Consider the following 22689-nt stretch of genomic DNA (forward strand, 5'->3'; position numbering starts at 1 on the left):
GTCATGTTTATTTACCCATGGTTGTGACTGAAGAGTAGTTGTTGCCTGGACTGGTTGCCTTTGTAAGCATACAGGTATGGGCTACATAGATTCAACCCCAGTTCTGAGTTGGCTGTTGTTTGCGGATCGTTTCATGATGCTCTGAAGAAATTGCTGCTGTACTATTTGTCAGATATTCACAATTTTATGTCAAGTATTTAATTTTTTCATCAAAGAAGCCAGGCTTCCAAATGTGAAAGGACATGCGCACCACTCTTTTTTTGTTGTTGTCGTCATTTTAGCAGACCAGAGTTGTAACGTCAGGGTTGTGGGTTTGATTCCCATGGGGGACAAGTATGAAAAATGTATGCACTCACTACTGTCCTCCTTATCCAGAGCCACACTTCCTTTGAGCACAAGGTTGCCCTTTTGACATTAACAATGCGCTTTTGACTCATTTTTAAAATGTACTTTATTACGTTTAACTAAGCAAGTCAGTTAAGAACAAATACTTATTTACAATGACAGCCTACATACAGCCTTGATTTTAACCAGGGTGTCTGTAGTGACACCTCTAGCACTAAGATGCAGTGCCTTAGACCACTGTGCCACTCGGGAGCCCTGAAGTTAACAATAAATAAAAAATGTTGGGCCAAGTTAGCTAGCTGGAAAAAAGTATGGCCAGATCACACAAACATTTATTGTGAGATGCTAATACTAACTACATCGTAATATATTGGCAATACATTTGACATAAACTGCTATATTGTGTTTGAGTGACGAATGAAGACTCCAGATTGAAGGATGCAGATGTGGATTGATCCAGGCAGATGAAACCTGCTGCTGACAGTCAAGAATTTTGACAGGTTACCAGTATGGAGCGAGATAGCTGCCAAAAGGTTGAACATATGTATCGTTAAGATCGTAAGAAAATCCATAAATAAATTGTTAAGATTGTAAGAAAAGCCATGCATACACGTTAAATTAGATCTGTAAACGTACAAACCCTATGTTACAACTATGAATGAACATTTACACGTTCAATTCTTACTTTACGCCTCCCTTTACTTGGATACAGACCTTTTTTATACGCACAAACTTTTGTCAGTAATGTGGCATCTGCAAAGGACATGAAACAAATGTAGCTAGTCGAAGCCTGCTAGTCAATCAAGCAACTTCAGGCCAGAAGTTAGAGTTGCTTTGCAGCTTCCAGTTTCATTTCCAAAATGAAAGTCTAGAGCTTGTTTTAGAACTGCATTCAATAATGACGTTACACCAATAGATGGTGTAGTATAGGCTTGGGCCTTCAGCAAATTATTTGTGTGAGAATGACACAGAAGAGCCTTGTCTAGAATAACCGCCTGAGCTGCAAAATAGAGAGTAAATAGGATTTAGGCTAGGTCCATTCCGCTATCAAAATATGCCATGCTGTTGTGTGTTATTTAATGGCCATATAATTGCATTATTTATTTTTATAGCTGTGTGGGGCTACTGTGGTGATCATTTAACCTAATGAATCACACTTTTCCCAGTATTTGGGAGCACGGACTGTAGGCCTTATATTAGGCATTTTGACTGTTGTATTTGTGAATTCCATTCTGTATGTAGGCTTGTTATAATCATTTGCGTTGCACAACCCCATTACGCAGAGGCTATATCCATATCAATAAATGAGATAAAACAAAATATTGATTAAGTCTTGTCTATAACCTGTCCTGAGCGAAATAGCCAAGATGTCCCAAATGGTCAAGACTATCTATTTATTCTTATTCCCAGATCTGTTTTCCCTATCAGCCACTGCATGTGCTTCTTCAAATTTGTTGTTTATTAACATTTATTTAGAGGCTATATTTAGAGACCTGAGACCTAGGTTCTCTTTTTAATGGAGGATCCTAAAATAAAAACAGTTATAAATCACAAATAGAGTTCTAAAATTATTCCGCAAGACACCAGTACCCAAATGATAGTCTAAATTGCAATGCCTACAAGTTGAAGGCCTATTTTTTATTTGGATAGGATTTCAAAAATCAAATGGAGAATACTGTTTTATTCTCTTTGATTTAGTTCCTATTGCAACTCAGACCATAGACAGAATGGATTACATACTTACTGACTGAACTGAAAGAAGGATAAATATGTTTAAATAAGTTGGAATGGCGAGTTGCACGCATCATGCATGATGTGCACTTTATTTGGCTAGTAGTGGTGCTGCATGGCGATCACAAGCTCTTCAACTGTGCAGCAGTGTCGCGATGGAGGGAATAGCCAATATGGAGACTACCTTAGACCACTGCAACAGAGTTTCTGTAAAGTGTGGGAATAAGCTTATGGCAGTCTTAGCCTACGTTTAACCTCTCCCTTGTTCATTTCAGTCCATATGTTCATGACCCGATTCATATAAATCATGTAAAATGATTTAAAATGCATATTAATCCCTCCTACAGCATATGCTTTGGCAAGATTTTGAGTGATTAAATAAATATCAAAATTTTAAATAAAAAAATAAAGACTCCAGTGGTCATACATAATTAATAGATTCACCAAACATCTATTATTTTATGTTTCATTAATCCTGGTAGATATGACTGGTTATGATTGCTGACAAAGCCCAGATAATGAGATGGTGCAATATTGAATCTGTCATATTGGTGGATGCATGGGGATGTCCACGTCACCTAGAGATATGTTCATGCTGTAGAGATACACCTAGAGAACTGAAACTTTACTGTTGTAGGCATAGTAATAGTACAGCTAGTGGTATCTAGACTTGTGCTGGCAAACAAATCCATGACATTCGCTACTTAAATGTGAAGTAAACTCAACTGAGGAGTAATAGAGAATGGAGACTTTTAACTTGAAAACGTATGTTTTTTTATACCCTTGTTATGTTTGTTCGCGTAGCACTCCTCACAGGCCGTTTGGTGTATGCTTATTTTGTTGATGAGATGAAACTGCCAAAACTCTGAAAGGTATTATTGTACGTCGGAATTGCTACACAAGATTGGTTCAAGCCTAAAATGTTAGCCCGTAATCGTAACATGGTGTTTGTTTGTTCACAAGTGAAATTTTCACGAATGGCTTTTCTTACGATCCTAACAATTTACGTATGGATTTTCTTACGATCCTAACAATTTACATATGGATTTTCTTACAATCCTAACGATACGTACGTTCGAACTTTAGGCAGCTATCTGTCTCCATATACCAGCCAGTGGCCTTTATAGCACCCTATCCTACATTACCATCCTACACAATATATAGAAAAGTATGTGGACACCCCTTCAAATTAGTGGATTCGACTATTTCAGCCATACCTGTTGCTGACAGGTGTATCAAATCGAGCAAACAGCCATGTAATCTCCATAGAAAAACAATGGCTGAAAATTGGCCTTACTGAAGAGATCAGTGACTTTCAATGTGGCACAGTCATAGGATGCCACCGTTCCAACAAGTCTGTTTGTCAAATTTCTGCCCCGCTGGAGCTGCCCCGTCAACTGTAAGTGCTGTTATTGTGAAGTGGAAATCTTTAGAAGCAACAATGGCTCAGCCGCAAGTGCTGTAGCACGTGTCGCGTAAAAATCATCTGTCCTCGGTTGCAACACTCATTACCAAGTTCCAAACTGCCTCTGGAAGCAATGTCAGCACAAGCACTGTTTGTTGGAAGCTCCATTAAATGGGTTTCCATGGCCGAGCAGCCGCACACAAGCCTCACCATGCACAATGCCAAGTGTCGGCTGGCGTGGTGTAAAGCTTGCCGCCATTGGACTCTGGAGCAGTGGAAATGCATTCTCTGGAGTGATGAGTCACGCTTCACCATCTGGCAGTCCAACGGACATATCTGGGTTTAGCGGATGCCAGGAGAACGCTACCTGGCCGACTGCATAGTGCCAACTGTATAGTTTGGTGGAGGAATAATGGTATGTGGCTGTTTTTCATGGTTCGGGCTAGGCCCCTTAGTTCCAGTGAAGGCAAATCTTAATGCTACAGCATACAATGACAGTCTAGACAATTCTGTGCTTCCAACTTTGTTGGAACAGTTTGGGGAAGGTCCTTTCCTGTTTCAGCATGACAATGCCCCCATGCACAAAGCGAGGTCTATACAGAAATGGTTTGACCCGATTGGTGTGGAAGAACTTAACTGGCCTGCACACAAAGCCCTGAACTCAACCCCATCAAACACCTTTGGGATTAATTTGAACGCCGCCTGCGAGCCAGGCCTAATTGCCCAACATCAGTGCCCAACCTCACTAATGCTCTTGTGGCTGAATGGAAGCAAGTCCGCGTAGCAATGTTCCAATATCTAGAGGAAAGCCTTCTCAGAAGAGTAGAGGCTGTTATAGCAGCAAATGAATGACATGCTCGACGAGCAGGTGTCCACATACTTTTGGTCATGTAGTGTATCACAACTAGCATACACAGCTTATCAATATCTTGCCTACTGGAACCTATGAACCTTGTCAGTGAGGTTAGTTTGCTAATGTAGATGGCACGAACATGGCTAGTGTATTTATATATATGCATATTTATATATACGTAATTGGTTAGCTATGTCTTGTTAAAAATGGTAACTAGCCGTGCATGTCCAGCTGGGTGTCCAGGTGGGAGTCATCATCACTCGACTTCAGCTGTATATAAGGCTGGGTACCATGAGATATTGCTCTAAATCTGGTTTTCATCAGACAGCAACTTAGTTGAAAAGGTAAATGCAATGACTTAACTCTGGCTAGATACAGTACATTAAACACAGTGTGTCAGAGTGTTGCTAGGAGTGGTGGTAGGAGTCAGGCGCAGAGAGCAGAGGTACAGAACTTCGTGTTTATTTTGAACAAAAAAAACTAACACGATCAACGCCAACACAAACGGCGTGGGTAAATTGCCAAGTGCCCAAAACAGGTGCACAGCATGCAATTAATAACAAGTAATAAATCGCCAGCACATCCAACGATAAAATACAACCTGACGTAAAATAATCCCGCACAACACTGGGCGGGCTAACCAGGCTTAAATAACCAAAATCAAAAACCCAAATGAGGGACAGGTGCAAACAATAAGACATACCAAACGAAAAGGAAAAAAGGATCAGCGGCGGCTAGTAGGTCGGTGACGACGACCGCCGAGCGCCGCCCGAGCAGGCAGGGGAGCCACCTTCGATGGGATTCGTGACACAGTGATGGCGTTGACTGATGACTCACCCTGAACTTATTTCCACTGCTCTATCGATCGCTCCATACATTCATCATTGAGAAGAAACTCTAGAGGGCTAGGAATCTCCTGGTATCTTCTTGCTTTGTAAAGTGTTGTAGCCTGTATGGAAATTGTTTTGCCGACATTGTTGGTGTCAATGGTGTGCGTACTGGGAGCAGAGTCAGGTGCAGAAGAGCAGAGAGTTGTGAACAGGCCCACACTTTATTTAGGCAGGAGAAACCAACAGACGGACGCCACTGCGTCGAAATCTCCAGCCAATATGCAAAAGTGCAAAATGCGCAAACAGTCACAATAATTTTGTTCAAACAAATAAACATACCTCGTGAATAAAACACGGAACAAACAAACACCAGTCTATCGCGTCTAAATTGACACTTAACACAAAACAATTTCACACAAAGACATGAGGGGGAACAGAGGAATAAATACATGCAGTGTGATTGGGGAATGAAAACCAGGTGTGCAGGGAACAAGACAAAACAAATGGATAAATGAAAAATGGAGTGGTGATGGCTAGAAGGCCGGTGTCGGCACGCCGCTGGAGCCGCGCGTCAAGGGGGGGTACTGTTACGACTTCCGCCGAAGTCGGCTCCTCTCCTTGTTCGGGCGGCGTTCGTCGGTTGACTTCACCGGCTTTCCCGCAGCAGTTCGGGGACGACTCGGAGGGCGAGGAGCTGGGCGATCCGGCCGGCAACGGTGGAACTCCCGCAGCAGTTCAGGGTCCAACACATCCGCCACCGGAACCCAGCAGCTCTCCTCCGGACCGTACCCCTCCCACTCCACGAGGTACTGAAGGTCCCTCGCCTGACGCCTCGAATCCAGGATGGACCGGACCGAGTACGCCGGGACCCCTCGATGTCCAGAGGGGGCGGAGGGGGCGGAGGAACCTCCCGCACCTCAGACTGGAGTGGACCAACCACCACCGGCCTGAGGAGAGACACATGGAACGAGGGATTAATATGGTAATCGGGGGGAAGCTGTAACCTGTAACATACCTCGCTCACTCTCCTCAGGACTTTAAATGGCCCCACAAACCGCGGACCCAGCTTCCGGCAGAGCAGGCGGAGGGGCAGGTTTCGGGTCGAGAGCCAGACCCGGTCCCCCGGTGCGAACACCGGTGGCCTCACTGTGGAGACGGTCCACGCTAGTCTTTTGGCGCAGCGCGGCCTGCTGGAGGTGACCATGGGCAGCTTCCCATGTCTCCTCCATGCGCCTGAACCAACCGTCCACCGCAGGAGCCTCGGTCTGACTCTGATGCCATGATACCAGAACCGGCTGGTACCCCAATACACACTGAAAGGGGGAGAGGTTAGTGGAGGAGTGGCGGAGCAAGTTCTGCGCCATCTCTGCCCAGGGCACGAACGCCGCCCACTCCCCCGGCCGGTCCTGACAATAGGACCACAGAAACCTGCCCACATCCTGGTTCACTCTTTCCACCTGCCCATTACTTTCGGGGTGGAAACCTGAGTTGAGGCTGATTGAGACCCCCAGACGTTCCATGAACGCCCTCCAGACTCTCGAAGTGAACTGGGGACCTCGATCAGACACTACATCCTCAGGCACCCCGTAGTGCCGGAAGACGTGTGTAAACAGGGCCTCCGCAGTTTGTAGGGCCGTAGGGAGACCGGGCAGAGGGAGAAGACGACAGGACTTAGGGAAACGATCCACAACAACCAGGATCGTGGTGTTTCCCTGTGAGGGAGGAAGATCCTTCAGAAAATCCACCGACAGGTGTGACCAAGGCCGTTGTGGAACGGGTAAGGGATGTAGCTTACCTCTGGGCAGGTGTCTAGGAGCCTTACACTGGCCTATTAGATTTATCACACAATCCCCTGTCGATGGGGTGGTAATTGAGTCACCTTCTTTTTACAGAAGGCGAGAGCCAAATCGACATATTCTGGTGGGATGCGCACGGTGGAGACCTGGTCTGGACTTTCCACCATGGTAGCACCAACGGAAACCTCTACACACCTCCCCGAGCACTCTCGCGACCACCCCGTGAGAGCCCTCTGTTGCCAAGAAATGGTGGGGTTATGACGAGCCAACCAGGGAAGGCCTAGTACCACGGGAAACGCAGGAGAGTCAATGAGGAAGAGACTGATTCTCTCCTCGTGACCCCCCTGCGTCTCCATGGCCAGTGAGTTGGTGGCTTCCCTGATTAGCCCGGACCCTAATGGTCGACTATCCAGAACTCTCTGCCAATAAAATTCCCAGCTGCGCCTGAATCGACGAGCGCCTTATGCTGGGAATGCAGGGAAAACTCAGGAAAACAAACAGGTACAAACAGGTGGACAACAGAGGACTCTGGATGAGAGTGGTGCAGACTCACCTGGGGTGACGCCAGAGTGCCCTGCCTGCTGCCTCAACTCCCAGAGGGACCAACCCGGCACCGACCGGCAGTGTGCCCTCTGTGGCCACAGATGGTGCACGTGAAAACCCCTCCTCCAGCCTCCCTATGCTCAGCCCCTCCCAGCTCCATGGGCACCGGAGCGGGGGTGCTGGAAGATGGAAATGACAGAGCCCCCTATGGACATCCGCGGGTGACCAGCAGGTTATCCAACCAGATGGACAGATCCACCAGTTGGTCAAAAGTGATGGTGGCATCCCTGCAGGCCAACTCCCGTCGGACGTCCTCGCGCAGGCTGCATTGGTAGTGGTTGATGAGGGCCCTGTCGCTACATCCTACTCCGGCGGCCAAGGTCCGGAATTCCAGGGCGAACTCTTGTGTGCTCCTCGTCCCCTGCCTCAAATGGAAGAGCTGTTCCCCAACAGCTCTTCCTTCGGGCGGATGGTCGAAGACGGCCCGGAAGCGGCGGGTGAACTCACCGAAGTGGTCCAACGCCGCGTCTCCTTCTCCCCACACGGCGTTTGCCCACTCCAGAGCTTCCCCGAGAGGCATGAGACGAGGGCGGACACTCTCCCCCTTCCCGAGGGAGCTGTATGAACGGTGGCCAGGTATAGTTCCAGTTGTAAGAGGAACCCCTGGCACTGTGCTACCATCCCATCATACACCCTGGGAAGGGAGAGACGCATCCCACTGGAACTGGATCCGGACGGGATGGGTAGAGGTAACCCCGGTTGCGCTGTTCGAGGCACTGGAGAGACTTCCTGTCTCTCCCAGCGGTCCATGGTCTGGACAACGCGATCCATCATGGCACCAAGATGATGCAGCATTGCCGAGTGTTCCTGGACACGCTCCTCGACTCCTCTGACCGGGGTACCTGCTCCTGCTGACTCCATGGTTGGTGTGAAATTCTGTCAATGGTGTACGTACTGGGAGCGGAGTCAGGTGCAGAAGAGCAGAGAGTTGTGAACAGGCGCACACTTTATTTAGGCAGGAGAAACCAACAGACGGACGCCACTGCATCGAAACCTCCAGCCAATATGCAAAAGTGCAAAACGTGCAAACAGTCACAATAATTTTGTTCAAACAAATAAACATACCTCGTGAATAAAACACGGAACAAACGAACACCAGTCTATCGTGTCAAAATTGACACTTAACACAACAATTTCACACAAAGACATGAGGGGGAACAGAGGAATAAATACATGTAGTGTGATTGGGGAATGAAAACCAGGTGTGCAGGGAACAAGACAAAACAAATGGATAAATGAAAAATGGAGCAGTGATGGCTTGAAAGCCGGTGACTCCAACCACCGAACGCTGCCCAAACAAGGAGAGGAGCCGACTTCAGCGGAAGTCGTGACAGTTGGGGAGTAGGGAACTACAGTACATGTAGTTCAACAAGTAATTTAACTACATTTTGCAGTAGTTTGGTGGTAATAAACTAAATTGAAATATTGGTAGTGTTTTCAGTTGATAATTACTTTTTTGCCATGTAGCAGTGTAGCTAATTACTGGAACTACACAATACTTTTTTTTACAAAAAGACAAAGAAATATGGGTGAAGGAGGCAATGATTTCCTTTATTTTTTGGGGCATCAGTCCTGCCTAATTCTCGTTTGAAACATCGTTTTTGTGTTTAATAGGCAAAATTACACATTCTGTTAACATATAACCCATATGACCCAACATACAAACTCATATGTTTTTACAATTTGTAGTCTATGAAATTTGAGATTTACATATGACCATTTTTCACAAAGCAGTTTGGATGTAGTGAACTACTTTTACAAATTAACTTTAGTTAAGTAAACTATATTTTTCTTAATGGTAGCTTTAGTTTAGTTTTACTTCTTCCAGTGTTATGTAATTGGTAACTTGGTAAACTATATTTTCAGACTATATTTCTATATTTCCCCAACACTGTTTGCCAAACAGTAAATTAATTAACAGTTTCAAAGTGTCTACATGCGTATCACATTACTGAAGTGTGTTATCAAATTATGTGCAGCATGAGTGAGGAGCTAGCAGTTCCAACACAGAGGTTCCTCTTGACAGGCTTGTTAGAAATGAGTGGCTCCGGCTGTACCTTGCAGCAGTTTGGCACAAGAGGCACCGTGCTCTCGCGCTGTAAAGGGGTCATCGGCTGCACTGATAGTCTAGATAGTTGACAGACTAGCAAAGGGCTACCAAAAAGATCAAACCGACAGATTATCGGTCGTTCTCTAGTTGGCTCCCATTCAAATTATGTTGTACTTTTAAATCTTGTTCGCTCTCTTAAACTAAATACCATGACTGTTTTCTCATTCGCTGGGAATGTTGTTTGTAAAGTCTGATACAATATCACTTGGTTGATATCGTTATCGACCTGCATAACCCTTAAAAATAGAAATGTGAATGTGCAGGGTGTGCTATTAGTGATTTCTTTTTTGCAAAAAAGCATTTATTTTGCTAAAATTGTAGTGGGTAGTTCCAGTAGCAGTATACATTTTGTCAACAATAACTGTGATGAAAGATATTAGTCAACAACCTATTTTTCCTGACGAAAACTAATTACAAGAGCGAGACCAGATGACCTGAAAGAAACGATAACTATAACAATTTATTTTCATTTTTGTTTGACGAAAATGTAACAAGATGAGAAATCCACATGAGATTTATGGACATTCAATTTGACATGAAGCTCCTTTGAATCTGTTTTGTCCAATCATAAATGCATGCCTTTGCAGAATATTTTGTGCAATCTTCTCATTGGTGGGTAATGTCCTTCAGTTGTGCAAGCGGTCACATCAGTCAATACTCTCTCTGTTTTGAACTGATGCGCAGCCAGGAAACTTCAATTGTAATTTACCAAAATAAGAAACAATAATGTCTTTGATCATCTAGGCTAATTTTGCTCTAATCACATCAGAAGCTCTATTTGCCATGTGCGCTGTTATTCATCTATCTATGTTGCTGCTCTCGTGATCCACAAATGTGAGTTGCGGATTGTTTTTCTTTGTTCAATTGGAAAAACGAATGCTGTTTGCTGAATACTAGGAGTGAAAGCAGTTATTTACCATACTCCGAGGGATATGGTGGGGAGAAAATCAGAGCTGTAAATTGTTTAACCGGCAGCCAAGGCTATATAGCCTATACATGGTTAATTATGGCTGGCATTTGTTCAAATCAGCCACAATAACAATGTTGCCAGCTAAGGTATACGAGGGGATGGTAGGCCTAGTTGGACAAGGCTATCTGTGCACAAGATGGAAGATAAAGGTAAATATTATTTAATGGAAAGAAAATGCACTGACTATTATTTGACTATAATGACTGTGACTAAAACTAGACATAAAATGACCAGACTTTTAGTCGACTGATAATAAAAAATGTTACGAAGGATGAAATTACTAAAATGTGACTAAGACTTAAAGGTATTTTAAGACTAAATCTAAGACTAAAACTAAATCTAAAATACTCAAACTAATACTAAAACTAAATCTAAATTAGCTGCCAGAATGAACAATGTCCAGTAGTTAGCTACACCGCTACATGGCAAAAAAGTACACTGAACAAAAATATAAACGCAACACAAAATGTTGGTCCCATGTTTCATGAGCTGAAATAAAAGATCCCAGAAATGTTCCATATGCACATAAAGCTAATTTCACTCAAATTTTGTGCACAAATTTGTTTACATCCCTGTATAGTCAGCATTTCTCCTTTGATAATCAATCCACCTGACAGGCGTGGCATATCAAGAATCTGATTAAACAGCATGATCATTACACACCTTGTGCTGGTGAGAATAAAAAGCCACTCTAAAATGTGTAGTTTTGTCACACAACACAATGCCACTGATGGCCCAAGTTTTGAGGGAGCGTGGAATTGGCAGGCTGACTGCAGGAATGTCCACCAGAGCTGATGCCAGATAATTTAATGTTAGTTTCTCTACCATAAGCCACCTCAAATGCTGTTTTAGAGAATTTGGCAGTATGTCCAACCGGCCTCACAACCGCAGACCACATGTGACCACGCCAGCCAAGGACCTCGCCTTCTTCACCAGCGGGATCATCTGAGACCAGCCACCCAGACAGCTGATGAAACTGTGGATTTGCACAACCGGATAATTTCTGCACAAACTGTCAGTAAACGTCTCAGGGAAGCTCATCTGCGTGCTCGTCGTCCTCACCAGGGTTTTGACCTGACTGCAGTTCAGCGTCATAACCGACTTCAGTGGGCAAATGCTCACCTTCGATGGTCACTGGCATGCTGGAGAAGTGTGCTCTTCACGGATGAATCCCCGTTTCAACTGTACCGTGCAGATGGCAGACAGGGTGTATGGCGTTGTGTGGGGGCGAGAGGTAAGCTGATGTCAACGTTGTGAACAGAGTGCCCCATGGTGGTGGAGGGGTTATGGTATGGGCAGGCATAAACTAGGAACAACAAACACAATTGCATTTTATCTATGGCAATTTCAATGCACAGAGATATGGTAATAGATCCTGAGGCCCATTGTTGTGCCATTCACCTCATGTTTCAGCATGATAATGCACGGCCCCATGTCGCAAGGATGTGTACACAATTCCTGGAAGCTGAAAATGTCCCAGTTCTTCCATGGCCTGCATACTCACCAGACATGTCACCAATTGAGCACGTTTGGGATGCTCTGGATCGATGTGCATGACAGCGTCTTCCAGTTCCCGCCAATATCCAGCAACTTTGCACAGCCATTGAACATCTATGCGAAGGTGATGTGTCGCGCTGCATAAGGCAAATGGTGGTCACACCAGATACAAACTGGTTTTCTGATCCACGCCCCTACCTTTTTATTTTTTAAAGGTATCTGTGACCAACATACGCATATCTGTATTCCCAGTCATGTGAAATCCATAGATTAGGGCCTAATTTATTTATTTCAATTGACTGATTTCCTTATATGAACTGTAACTCTGTAAAATCTTAGAAATTGTTGCATGTTGCGTGTGTATTTTTGTTCACTGTAATTAACTACTGAAAACACTACAAAGATTTGAAATTAGTTAAACTACCATCAAGCCACTGCAAAATGTAGCTGAATTATTAGTTGAATTACATGTAGTGGCGCTACTCCCCAACTATGTGTAGTGTAATGTAATAACTAATGTGGCACGGTGACAGGGAGTGATATAGGCTAGGACCAGATAGGAATTAAAACATGAAGGAAAACATTATCTGTAACTTTAATTAATCAGTAAATGCATCTTGAAATACACTGGGTCAGCCCTATGGGGCTGTACCCTGCTGCTTAAACTGTGTTCCGAGTTCTACTGTTGAATCTGTTTTCGAAGTGTGTTTCTTTCTGTCACTGTCACGATAAGCAAGTGCAAAATACATTTCCATGGGAGCACAGTCTTGCGAGTTTGATGTTGTGTTTGAACATTTCTGCTGCGTGGAGCATCAGAGCACCTCTGCCGTCACCAGTAAACGGGATCAGTACTGGAGTAGCAGTCTCGCGAGAGCTAGTTTATGTCGTTTGTTATCTTTTGTATTTATTTAGCGAAATAACACAGTAATTAGGACGAAGTTCACCGCGTAAGGTTTGCTTGTAGAAATAAATTGTTGTAGTTTAGATGATAGAACAAATGTTACATTTAAAAAACAAATAAACGAACTGGAGTAAGCACCAATAGCAAGGCTGGTGGTGCTGAGATTATGCTAATATTCGCCGCAAAGCATTCTCATCAAATAAGCAGAAGATCTTGATGTTTCATGACATGGGCGTAAATATAACGATAGGCATACAAAATATAAACTTTTGGATGGTGCTGACATGGACTTAAAATTAGAAATATATCAGTATCGTCTAATATGTAATCTTGTAACCATGATCTGAAATGACTTGCCACGCATACTTGAGCATCGCTGCCATATTCTTACTTTATCGTCAGTGAGGTATATCCTTACCTGTTACTTCAGAAATGAAGTATCAGAACATGATGAATGGAGTTAGATGAGAAATGATTATTCTCACCTGGTCCTCGGAGAAACGCAACACTCCGAGGATCCTATTCTGATTAACTGACGAATTAAGAAGTTTTGATAAAAGGAAGTCAGAAGTTCTTAAACGGATATGTTTCTCCGTAGTTTGTAATAAAGAAGTACAAACTCAGTGCCCAGTACATCTGTCCAATTCTAGCGAACTGTTTTGAAAACTTGATGACTTCCGCCCATGCACACAGATGAGATTCCCTAAAAACACGCCACTTCGAAACGGCTAGTGTCTTTTTTTGTAGCAGGTTATAATTTACGCGGCAGGTTTGGAGAATTAAGCTATGGGAAATAGTATTGAGATCTCAAATTTGTTAGGAGGCAAAAATAATATCGTTAATGAGATATTCATAAATAATATGAAATCATTTTACATGATGACGAGGTGGCCGAGTGGTTAAGGCGATGGACTGCTAATCCATTGTGCTCTGCACGCGTGGGTTCGAATCCCATCCTCGTCGGTTGAAGAGATTTTGTCCTCGATGGGAGATTTGTAATTGTAGTTCGTTTTCGTTTCACATTGCATTGTTAATGTTACGTATAGCTCGATTTCTAAACGAGTATTTAGGGAACAAACAGTCGACATACAATATAATTCAATTTAGGCCTCTCAAATCCTTTATAAATCAGGTACGTTTTCTTTATTTGAATACGGCAGTTACAGGACTGGGTCATAGCGATACATTTGAAATGCAAACGGCTACTTTATTTCGTGACCTTTAAATAACAAATATAGTCTGAATTACGCTACAATTTAGTAGTTAATTAAATAGATGGACAGCGTACAAAAAACATTTCGCTCCTGGTGTTACCAGTGGTGCCGTGGCTTAGTTGGTTAAAGCGCCTGTCTAGTAAACAGGAGATCCTGAGTTCGAATCTCAGCGGTGCCTTTTACAACCGCTTCGCTATCACTTAATTTGAACATAAATGCAAATGTCGCTGAATTCATTTTTAAGTGCTTTGAAGTACTCTAGCAATAGTCGCTGTTATATGTATACCACCAGGTTTATATGTTACTGAACAAGCTCTCACAGAATTAGATGTTCATCTATGTTTCTCAAACGTCAAATTTCAAAGTGTTTAAGGTTACATTTAGGCACTAAACAAAAATATTAAAAACGACTTTCTATTGCTGGATTCGAACATACAACCGGAGACAGCGGCTTACCCTAGCAAAAACAAACCTACTTAAAAATAATACCTGCTAACTAACTAACTTACTTACTTACTGACTTGAATACTTACTTACTGACTTGAATCACGGGTGACCTGGCCTCAAAACTCAAATGGCAGCGGTGGGATTCGAACCCACGCCTCCTGAGAGACTGGAGCCTAAATCCAGCGCCTTAGACCGCTCGGCCACGCTACCTTAAGGAAATTTTGGAGAAACGTTTTCCAAAACACAAGTCATAGCCAGCTACATGATAATGTAATCATTTTTGTGTTGCTTCAGTGTCCCTTATTACGTACTCACTGGCACACACATACTGTATGTCGTCCTGCTAATTACTTTAGCTAGCATTAGTTTGTAGTAACAGCATCCAAATCTTTCAAAATGCACACAAAAAAAGTAGTACTAGTCCTACACATTTTAAATCTACAAAACAGACAGTCCAGATAGATCGTTTAATTTACAGTTTCAGTTCTCACCGCTGGAGGGCGACCTTTTACCACAAACAATTTCAAATGGGACGTGACACTTCATTTAAAAAAAATATTAATTGATGACACACACACACACACACACACACACACACACACACACACACACACTGAATATAATATATTGTAAGTCCGTTGTCTCTACAACTCAAAACAATACTCTCTGATGGAACTGAGAAATGTCATACATGGGGGGAAATTGTTGTGTTTGTGTACAATTGGGTTTGTTATGGTTTTGCTCACAGTCCTACATGGTATTTGGTAAATGACCTTCTGTTGTATTGCAGTACAAATGTGTTTTGTTTGTACTTAGATAAACAAAACAAAAAAACTGTCTACTGGGGGTCAGGTGCTGGGTCGGAATAGCGGTAAGGGTCAAAGAGGTCACGCCCCCAATCATAAGGGTCAGAAGGCGCTACTGTCTCCTCGGTGGCAATTTCTTCTTCTTCTTCTTCTTCTTCTTCCTCCTCCTCCTCAACAGGGGCCACCACAACAGGCGGGAGAGTAGGGGGTGGTGGTGGCTCAGTCACCTGGACAGAGCGAGGTGGGTGATCGATCAGGCAGTCAGGGTCCCAGTAAGGGTCGCAGTCATACTCCATCCCTTTAATGGCAACGGGAGAAGGAGGTGGGAGAGACTTCTTAAAAGGGGGTGGAGGAGGTGCTTCAACAGCTGGCTCTACAGGTGCTGCAGGAGCTGGTCCGGCAGCGGCTATGACCACCTTGCCGGTTTGGGGTTTGCAGGTAGGGTTGTAGCGTGGGTCACAGAGGATCGGGATGGCCCCTGCAGGCAGGTAAACGATGTGAGCTTTACAGAGGGGGTCTTTGGGGTTACACAGATACAGGACATCAGCCTCAGTTAGAGAAAGTGGTGCTGGTGTAGTAGGGGGGGGCTGAGTGGTAGGAGGCAGTGTGGTGGTGGTAGGAGCTACGGTGGTAGGTGGAGGGGTTATCACACCAAGGGCATTCTGGTAGCTGGATGCATCTGGCCCATAGACCTGCTCTAGGTGACGGATCTGCTGATACAGTATCCTGATCTTGTCAATCTCATACAGCTGGGAGAAATGGAGAGAGATCCACACAGGATTTGAGAATGAGAGGGAGGGAAAGAGAGAATAAGTGATCAGATTGGTTGAGGGATGGGCAGATGACAAGAACCTGAATGAAATCTTGTTTAAGATTCATTATAATGCTGCAATAAAATTCAAATAAATCTCTCTCATGATGTGATCCCTTTACTCACTCCTTCAATATGGCCTATGCTGTTGTAGAATTTGTAGTAGGACTGGAAATCAGGCATGCCGCGGTGCCACTTGGGGTCCGGGTCGACGTTCCGTTTGGAGCGTGACTGAGACAGGAAGCCATGAGCCTGGGCAGAGTCGATACTGACCTCCCCTACAGCTGCATTTAATGACAGGAATCATGGTGGGAGAGAGGGGGGTTGGAGACAAAACATTTAAAAAACCTTTTTTTCTTTCTCACACGTGTGAACAATCTCTCTCTCTCACACACACACACACACACACGTCAAACATAAATCAAAGAGTAGGCTACGCAGTAAAACAAGCACGTGCTGATGATGTATTTTCTAATATTAGGGTCATTCCACGAAATGAGTGCCTTTTGCATCCCTTTGATATTATAAGTAGAAAAATATATAGAATTTTAAAAGCCTGTTATATTAAATGAGGTGCCCTTTAATATAGACCACATGGAGAATTCAATAAATCTGATTTTGAATACGAAAAAGCATTTAGCATTTTGACATGTCCCTCCATCAACCCTGTGTTACTTCTAGGAAGATTTTAACCCATTTAATCCCAAAAGTTTCACCATCATTGTAAAGCCCTAGTTCTTTTTTTTGCTTTGACAAAGTTATTTCTGAAGATTATTATTTATTTCATGTGATTAGTGATCATTTACGTGTTTCCCTCATTTTAAAGGTCAACCCTGTTACGTGAACTGAACTCTCGTTTTAATATGGTGAAACATTTTTTTTATTTTTTACAAAAGAAACATTGAACATCTAATAGTCAAATCATAGTGTAAATGCAGATGAGCTGTTTTGGCCATTTTCTGGTGTTTTGTGGTGGAAAGCTGAGGGTGTGGAGCGTAACACATCAACCCTGTTACCCATAGATAGACAGGCTAGAAATGTTTTAACAATTTCTGTTTTTTTGTGAAGCTTGCAGTCAATGGTTACTTTATTTAGCACTTAAAAGGCACTTACTAGTCTTAACCTTTTGAGATGGGAAAATGTGTTTTTTTTATTAAGTTGAACATGTGCTCTTTATGACAGAACGTTCAAATCAAAAGTCTTTTGACCAAGTTACACTTCTCAAAATGCACACAATTGGTGGAACGACTCATTACCTCTAGCCTTCAGAGGTGTAGCATCCAGCAAACCTGCAGAGAGGGATCAGGGGTAGAGAATACAAACAGGGTCAGAGGTGTAGCATCCAGCAAACCTGCAGAGAGGGATCAGGGGTAGAGAATACAAACAGGGTCACAGGTGTAGCATCCAGCAAACCTGCAGAGAGGGATCAGGGGTAGAGAATACAAACAGGGTCAGAGGTGTAGCATCCAGCAAACCTGCAGAGAGGGATCAGGGGTAGAGAATACAAACAGGGTCAGAGGTGGAGAGGAGGCTTCAGCTGCAGAAATATCTGCACTCAGAAGTTTATGAAAACAATATAAAATGTTCTATTTCATAAAATCTCTTTGCATTATCACTTGCACCTACTGAAATAATCTTACTTTTGCAATAGAAAGATAAGACCCCATTCTATAGGCTATATTTAGTTGCCATCTAGGCATAAATGTTGGCTTAATGTGGAAACAGACCTGGCAGTAGGCAGCATAGTGTCCCCGTCAGGAGAACCTGAACAATCATCCTTGCCCCCTGGAGAACACACAGGAAGAAGCATGACTGGCGTAAAATACAGCTTGAATACTGTTTTGATCATAGAACACACTAACATGCTCACCCAGTAGAGTTGTACTGGCATGCAGACCAGCTGCATGTGCCAGGATGATCAGAGATAAACTGACAATTCACAATGCTCCAGTTCCTCTCATATTTGAAACTACGTCAACATTAGCCTGTACTACCTGCATAAAATAATAGCTAATCTAGATGACTTCACAGCAAGATTTTAATTTACCCCATGAATCACTTCAATCATCATTGTTGTTCTTATAACAGATTAAATTACATTACACAGGACCCTAAACTGGAATATAAAGATTTTCCCACTTCACTTCAGAAAAGGCTGTTTTAGGCACGTAATCAACCTTTCCCAATAATGATAAATATATGAATTGAATTAACCTAGTCAGGCCTCTTGACCAGCCTAATGATCAAAGTATATATTATATTAAGTACATCATCTGCAAATCACATTCTTACTTACCTGTACTTGTATCTCTTCACAGTCCAGTGTCAGCCAGACAACTTTACAGTTAATAAATACTGTACTCAACACCACTCATAATTTGGGTGCTTTCTATTGGCTATTGACCCCAAGTAACTCCACCCCTTGCACCTCTACCATCCTTTTCTTCTTGATATGTGGAAATGGTTAAAGCGCTCATTAAGCGCTATTATAAGTGTGTAGACGAGGGAATAAAGTCAAACTTCAAATGAAATCCAACTCGCTGTAAAATGGTGACATCCAGGCACCCGCTGAGGGCTGAAAAGGTGCATGGCGAGGCAGGGGTCCTTGATGTTATGGCCCCACTCCAGCAGCATATGGTCCTGTTAGAAATACTCAGAAGAAGATCTCAACTCACAAATACATTGTAGGCCATCTCTTTATGTCATATCACTAGCAGTATGGTATGAACCTCATCACCTGACGCATGCATGTAGGCCAAATTTGTTCATACATTTCCCAATACAGAATACTTTCCCAAGTTTTTCAAAAAGGTCGAATGCAGCAATTTTTATCTCAATATCAAATCATTTCTGGGTAAGAATTAAGTATCTTACTGTGATTCATTTTGACCATTTTAATTTAAAACAAACAAAAACAGCTTCTTAGCAAGCAATTTCTCAAGCAAGAATTTTGCTAGGACTGTCAGGGAGTGTTCTGAGTGGGTTGGGGGGAAATGAAAATTAGCTGTTATTAGCAGAGAGGGTTGGAACCATCTTTCTTATTGGTCTATTAACTAATTTGCCGCATGGTGATGTCACCATGGAAGGCCAAAACTCCATTCCACCATGACATTTCAGGCAGTCTTTTCAAACAGCTCTTACACTAAAAGGGATTTATCATTATATTCACAATTTCACATATTATTGCAACCTCATATTCTGAAAATATATATAACACACTGGGAAATCGTGTTTTTGACTGCACTGGGCCTTTAAGCTCTGTTCAAACGTGTGTTGGACTCGAAGGGGGTAATACAAAACAGCTATTTTCCTGACGAAACCTGGTTGAACGGCAAAAGTAACCCCTTCTCACAAAACAGATGGAGTTTTCCATTTTAACTTCTGTTACTTGGCAAATGAAACATTTGGTTGGGGGTGTACATTTGACTTCTGTTTCAGTAAATACTGCTTAAAAATGATATCAAAACCGCTCTTTACCACCTTGTTGTCACAGGTTACTAACAAATGACAATGATCGAGTAAATATTTAAGACAGGCTAAAAGTACACCGAACATAACCACATAGCACCCATATATGTCATCAGTAACAGTTTGCACTGTCAGACATTCAAATTCTATGACTCTAGGTCACGTTTCTTTTTTTACCCTTAGCCAGAACACCGGGGTTAACACCCTTACTCTTACGATAAGTTCCATGGGCTCTTTAGTGACCACAGAGAGTCAGGACATCCGTTTAACCTCCCATCTGAAAGACGGCACCCTACACAGGGCAATGTCCCCAATCACTGCCCTGGGGCATTGGTAGAAAGGAGTCTACATGAGAGAAATGAGCATAGAAGGGTACACACACACAGCAAGCTTCTGTCAAATTGCTGTCAGAGATTACATTGCGCTACTTTACGATCACCCTGAGGGAGACAAATATCACAGAAAAACATTGTGCCGCTGTGATGTTTAAGGAAAATACAGGTACCTTGTCATCATGTTCTCCACAGGTAATTGAGAAAGCACAGTGAATCACTACCCTTCATAAACCAGACAGGCGCTGTGGCAAGGGGTTTCCTTGTTTAGTTCTTTACTTTGATAACAGTCACTACAATCCAAAACACATAAAATGAGTATTAGGCCTATTTGTAAACCTATAGAAATTATTCTTTAAATGTTTGTTTTTTTACATGAATGTCAAAGCAGGACTGAGGGGTGGCAATATGTCAGTAAGGGACTTAATCTGGGTTGTAGTCGTGGCAGAGGCCCCCTGAACGGGCAAGAGGCGAAGGAGTCTCAGAGAGGTGCTTAAAACAGGTGTGAGGGGGGTGGGGTAGGAATCTGAGATATGCGCTAAAACAGTGGGGAGACCCTGACAAGAAACATTCTCACCATAATAATCATATATAATATCCTGTAATGATACAGCAGAGGATTATAAACCACTGTCATGGCCAACCTGTCCTAACCAGTATATCCCGCGCCCCCTTCAAAAACAAACATTCCAAGGAAATGTTTGGGGCGTACATTAAGACAACATACTACCATTATATGGCAGACAGAGGAGATGACTAATATGTACTTTTGTGATAATACTGTTAAAAGTTAGTCTTTCCCAGTCGTGTGTCTTTGATACCTCTACAATGCTTCACATTAAGGATAAAACACTGTGGTCAATAGTATTTGGTGTTTTAGGCTGGGTATCTGTAAAGCACTTTGTGACTGCTGATGCAAAAAGGGCTTTATAAAATACATTTGATTGATTGATATAAACATCAATATGGAATGAAGTTCAAAATATGTAATTTGTCACTGGCCATTCAAGTTGGGATGTTGTAGCTAGGAGACTGCTATCCTCCTCAAGACCAAGGGAATAGATTGGTATTGCAAAAACTTTGGTTAGTTGTCAACGTAATAATAAGTGCTACTTTGATTTACGAGTCGACATTCAAAGCTGTATTATTACAAAATACCTTCAAGCTACAGTAGAGTTCACTTCATACTTCGACAACACCTGGGGTGTAAACTACAACTAGACAGAGTCTCAATGCAAGATGGATAGGGTCTAAACAAACACTTTATTTCTTACTTGTTCATCCAAACATACACTTCACATTTCAAATACCTTGTGTAGTGTTTGTCATGTAATCTTACGATCTTCCACTAAACTCCTATCTGTATGAGTTAACGGGCCTGTTTGTGCTGTCCCTTCCCATGTTTGTCACATGCTTCGTAAACAACAGCTGTATTTCCGCTCCAGTGGTCGCGCTCGGCCAGTGCTGTCAGACCGAGACAAGTGCAATGCCCCTTAAGATTGCTGGCAATTGCCCAAGACTCCGCCTCTCAACACAAGCTAGTCTTAGTGGCCCCATTTAGAATGTAAAACCACAGAAGCATAGTTAGAAGCATTGCACATGATCCGCAACTAGTTGCACTAAATTCCAACAAATTAGACAAAACAGAAATGACTGCTGGGATGTTCAGGGAGAGTCCGCTGTCAGGCTGTGTGTGACTCAAGTCTATCTGAGCAGCTAGAGGTCCCAGGTTCTATATGGGTCACAGAGGAGACAGGAAAGGTGCAAGATAATAGGTTCATTTGTGTTGACAAGGGGTAGTGAGTCAAGAGGGCGATCAGTACCAGTCATAGCCAGTTTTGCATGGGTTTGCGCAGCGACTCAGATGCACACAGGCTGACTGTTCACCTAGCAAACCTGACCAGAACTAGCAGCAACATAGTTGGATGTTTTCAAGGGATCTAAACATTTGTGAATTCACATCACATTTGCACAGCAGCTGGACTCTGCTTTGCTTATAGCTTAAAGGTAGACTCAGTTAAATGACGTTGCCACGAGCAACCCTGCAGAGATTGAGATGTGCGAGATGCAAAACTTGCTCTCACACAGTCACACACAGATATCTGCACATGCGCACGGGTTCGCTTCACGTTGTTAGAGCGTGGTTGCCATGGGACCAAAACAGTGAAGTTGAGCCTCGCGCTTCAACGCTCTTAGTTGTTGCAGAAATGTACCCACTATGCTGTTTACTTTCTGCATCTACGTCATATCGCCGAATCTACCTTTAAAACCCACACTAGAGATCACTGGCAATGTATTTGCGGCAACTGTGACCAAGGAATTCTTACCCTCTGGTGGAACTGGCTGAGAAGTGCACCTTATGAGTCAGGAAGTGCTGGTTTTGCAGTAGGTCTGATGAGTGTATCTACTTGCACAAACAGCACTTTGGACACCAAGGGGCATAACGAACTAGTTCAGTAGATGCCATCAATTCCAGAAAATATGTAATTGGGCAAATAGAATGAAGTAGACTTCTTGTTGGATGACCACGTCAGAGTTTAGCAGATAGGACGTCTGCTTTGTGACAGAAG

The 22689-nt window shown here is 43.1% G+C and overlaps 1 protein-coding gene and 4 non-coding genes across 5 annotated transcripts; 3 read left to right on the forward strand and 2 right to left on the reverse strand.

The window, feature by feature from the left end:
• The first annotated feature begins 13436 nt into the window (after positions 1-13436).
• LOC115204805 (U8 small nucleolar RNA) lies at positions 13437-13570 on the forward strand. The gene has a single exon (XR_003880473.1). It is a non-coding gene; the product is annotated as a U8 small nucleolar RNA (small nucleolar RNA).
• Positions 13571-13922: 352 nt separating this feature from the next.
• On the forward strand, positions 13923-14004 carry trnas-gcu (transfer RNA serine (anticodon GCU)). The gene has a single exon. It is a non-coding gene; the product is annotated as a tRNA-Ser (tRNA).
• Positions 14005-14359: 355 nt separating this feature from the next.
• Positions 14360-14433, forward strand: trnat-agu (transfer RNA threonine (anticodon AGU)). Its single transcript has one exon. It is a non-coding gene; the product is annotated as a tRNA-Thr (tRNA).
• A 397-nt stretch (positions 14434-14830) lies between these two features.
• trnal-uag (transfer RNA leucine (anticodon UAG)) lies at positions 14831-14912 on the reverse strand. The gene has a single exon. It is a non-coding gene; the product is annotated as a tRNA-Leu (tRNA).
• A 217-nt stretch (positions 14913-15129) lies between these two features.
• LOC115204237 (proline-rich receptor-like protein kinase PERK9) lies at positions 15130-18686 on the reverse strand. Its single transcript, XM_029769637.1, has 5 exons — positions 18616-18686; positions 18047-18104; positions 17576-17608; positions 16446-16603; positions 15130-16257 (listed from the first exon to the last, which is right to left on the reverse strand). The coding sequence occupies exons 2-5, from the start codon at positions 18093-18095 to the stop codon at positions 15541-15543; spliced, it is 957 nt and encodes a 318-aa protein (XP_029625497.1). The 5' UTR covers positions 18096-18104; positions 18616-18686; the 3' UTR covers positions 15130-15540.
• Between the last annotated feature and the right edge of the window lie 4003 nt (positions 18687-22689).

The sequence above is a fragment of the Salmo trutta genome, chromosome 12 (assembly GCF_901001165.1).
Source record: "Salmo trutta chromosome 12, fSalTru1.1, whole genome shotgun sequence".
NCBI lineage: Eukaryota > Metazoa > Chordata > Actinopteri > Salmoniformes > Salmonidae > Salmo > Salmo trutta.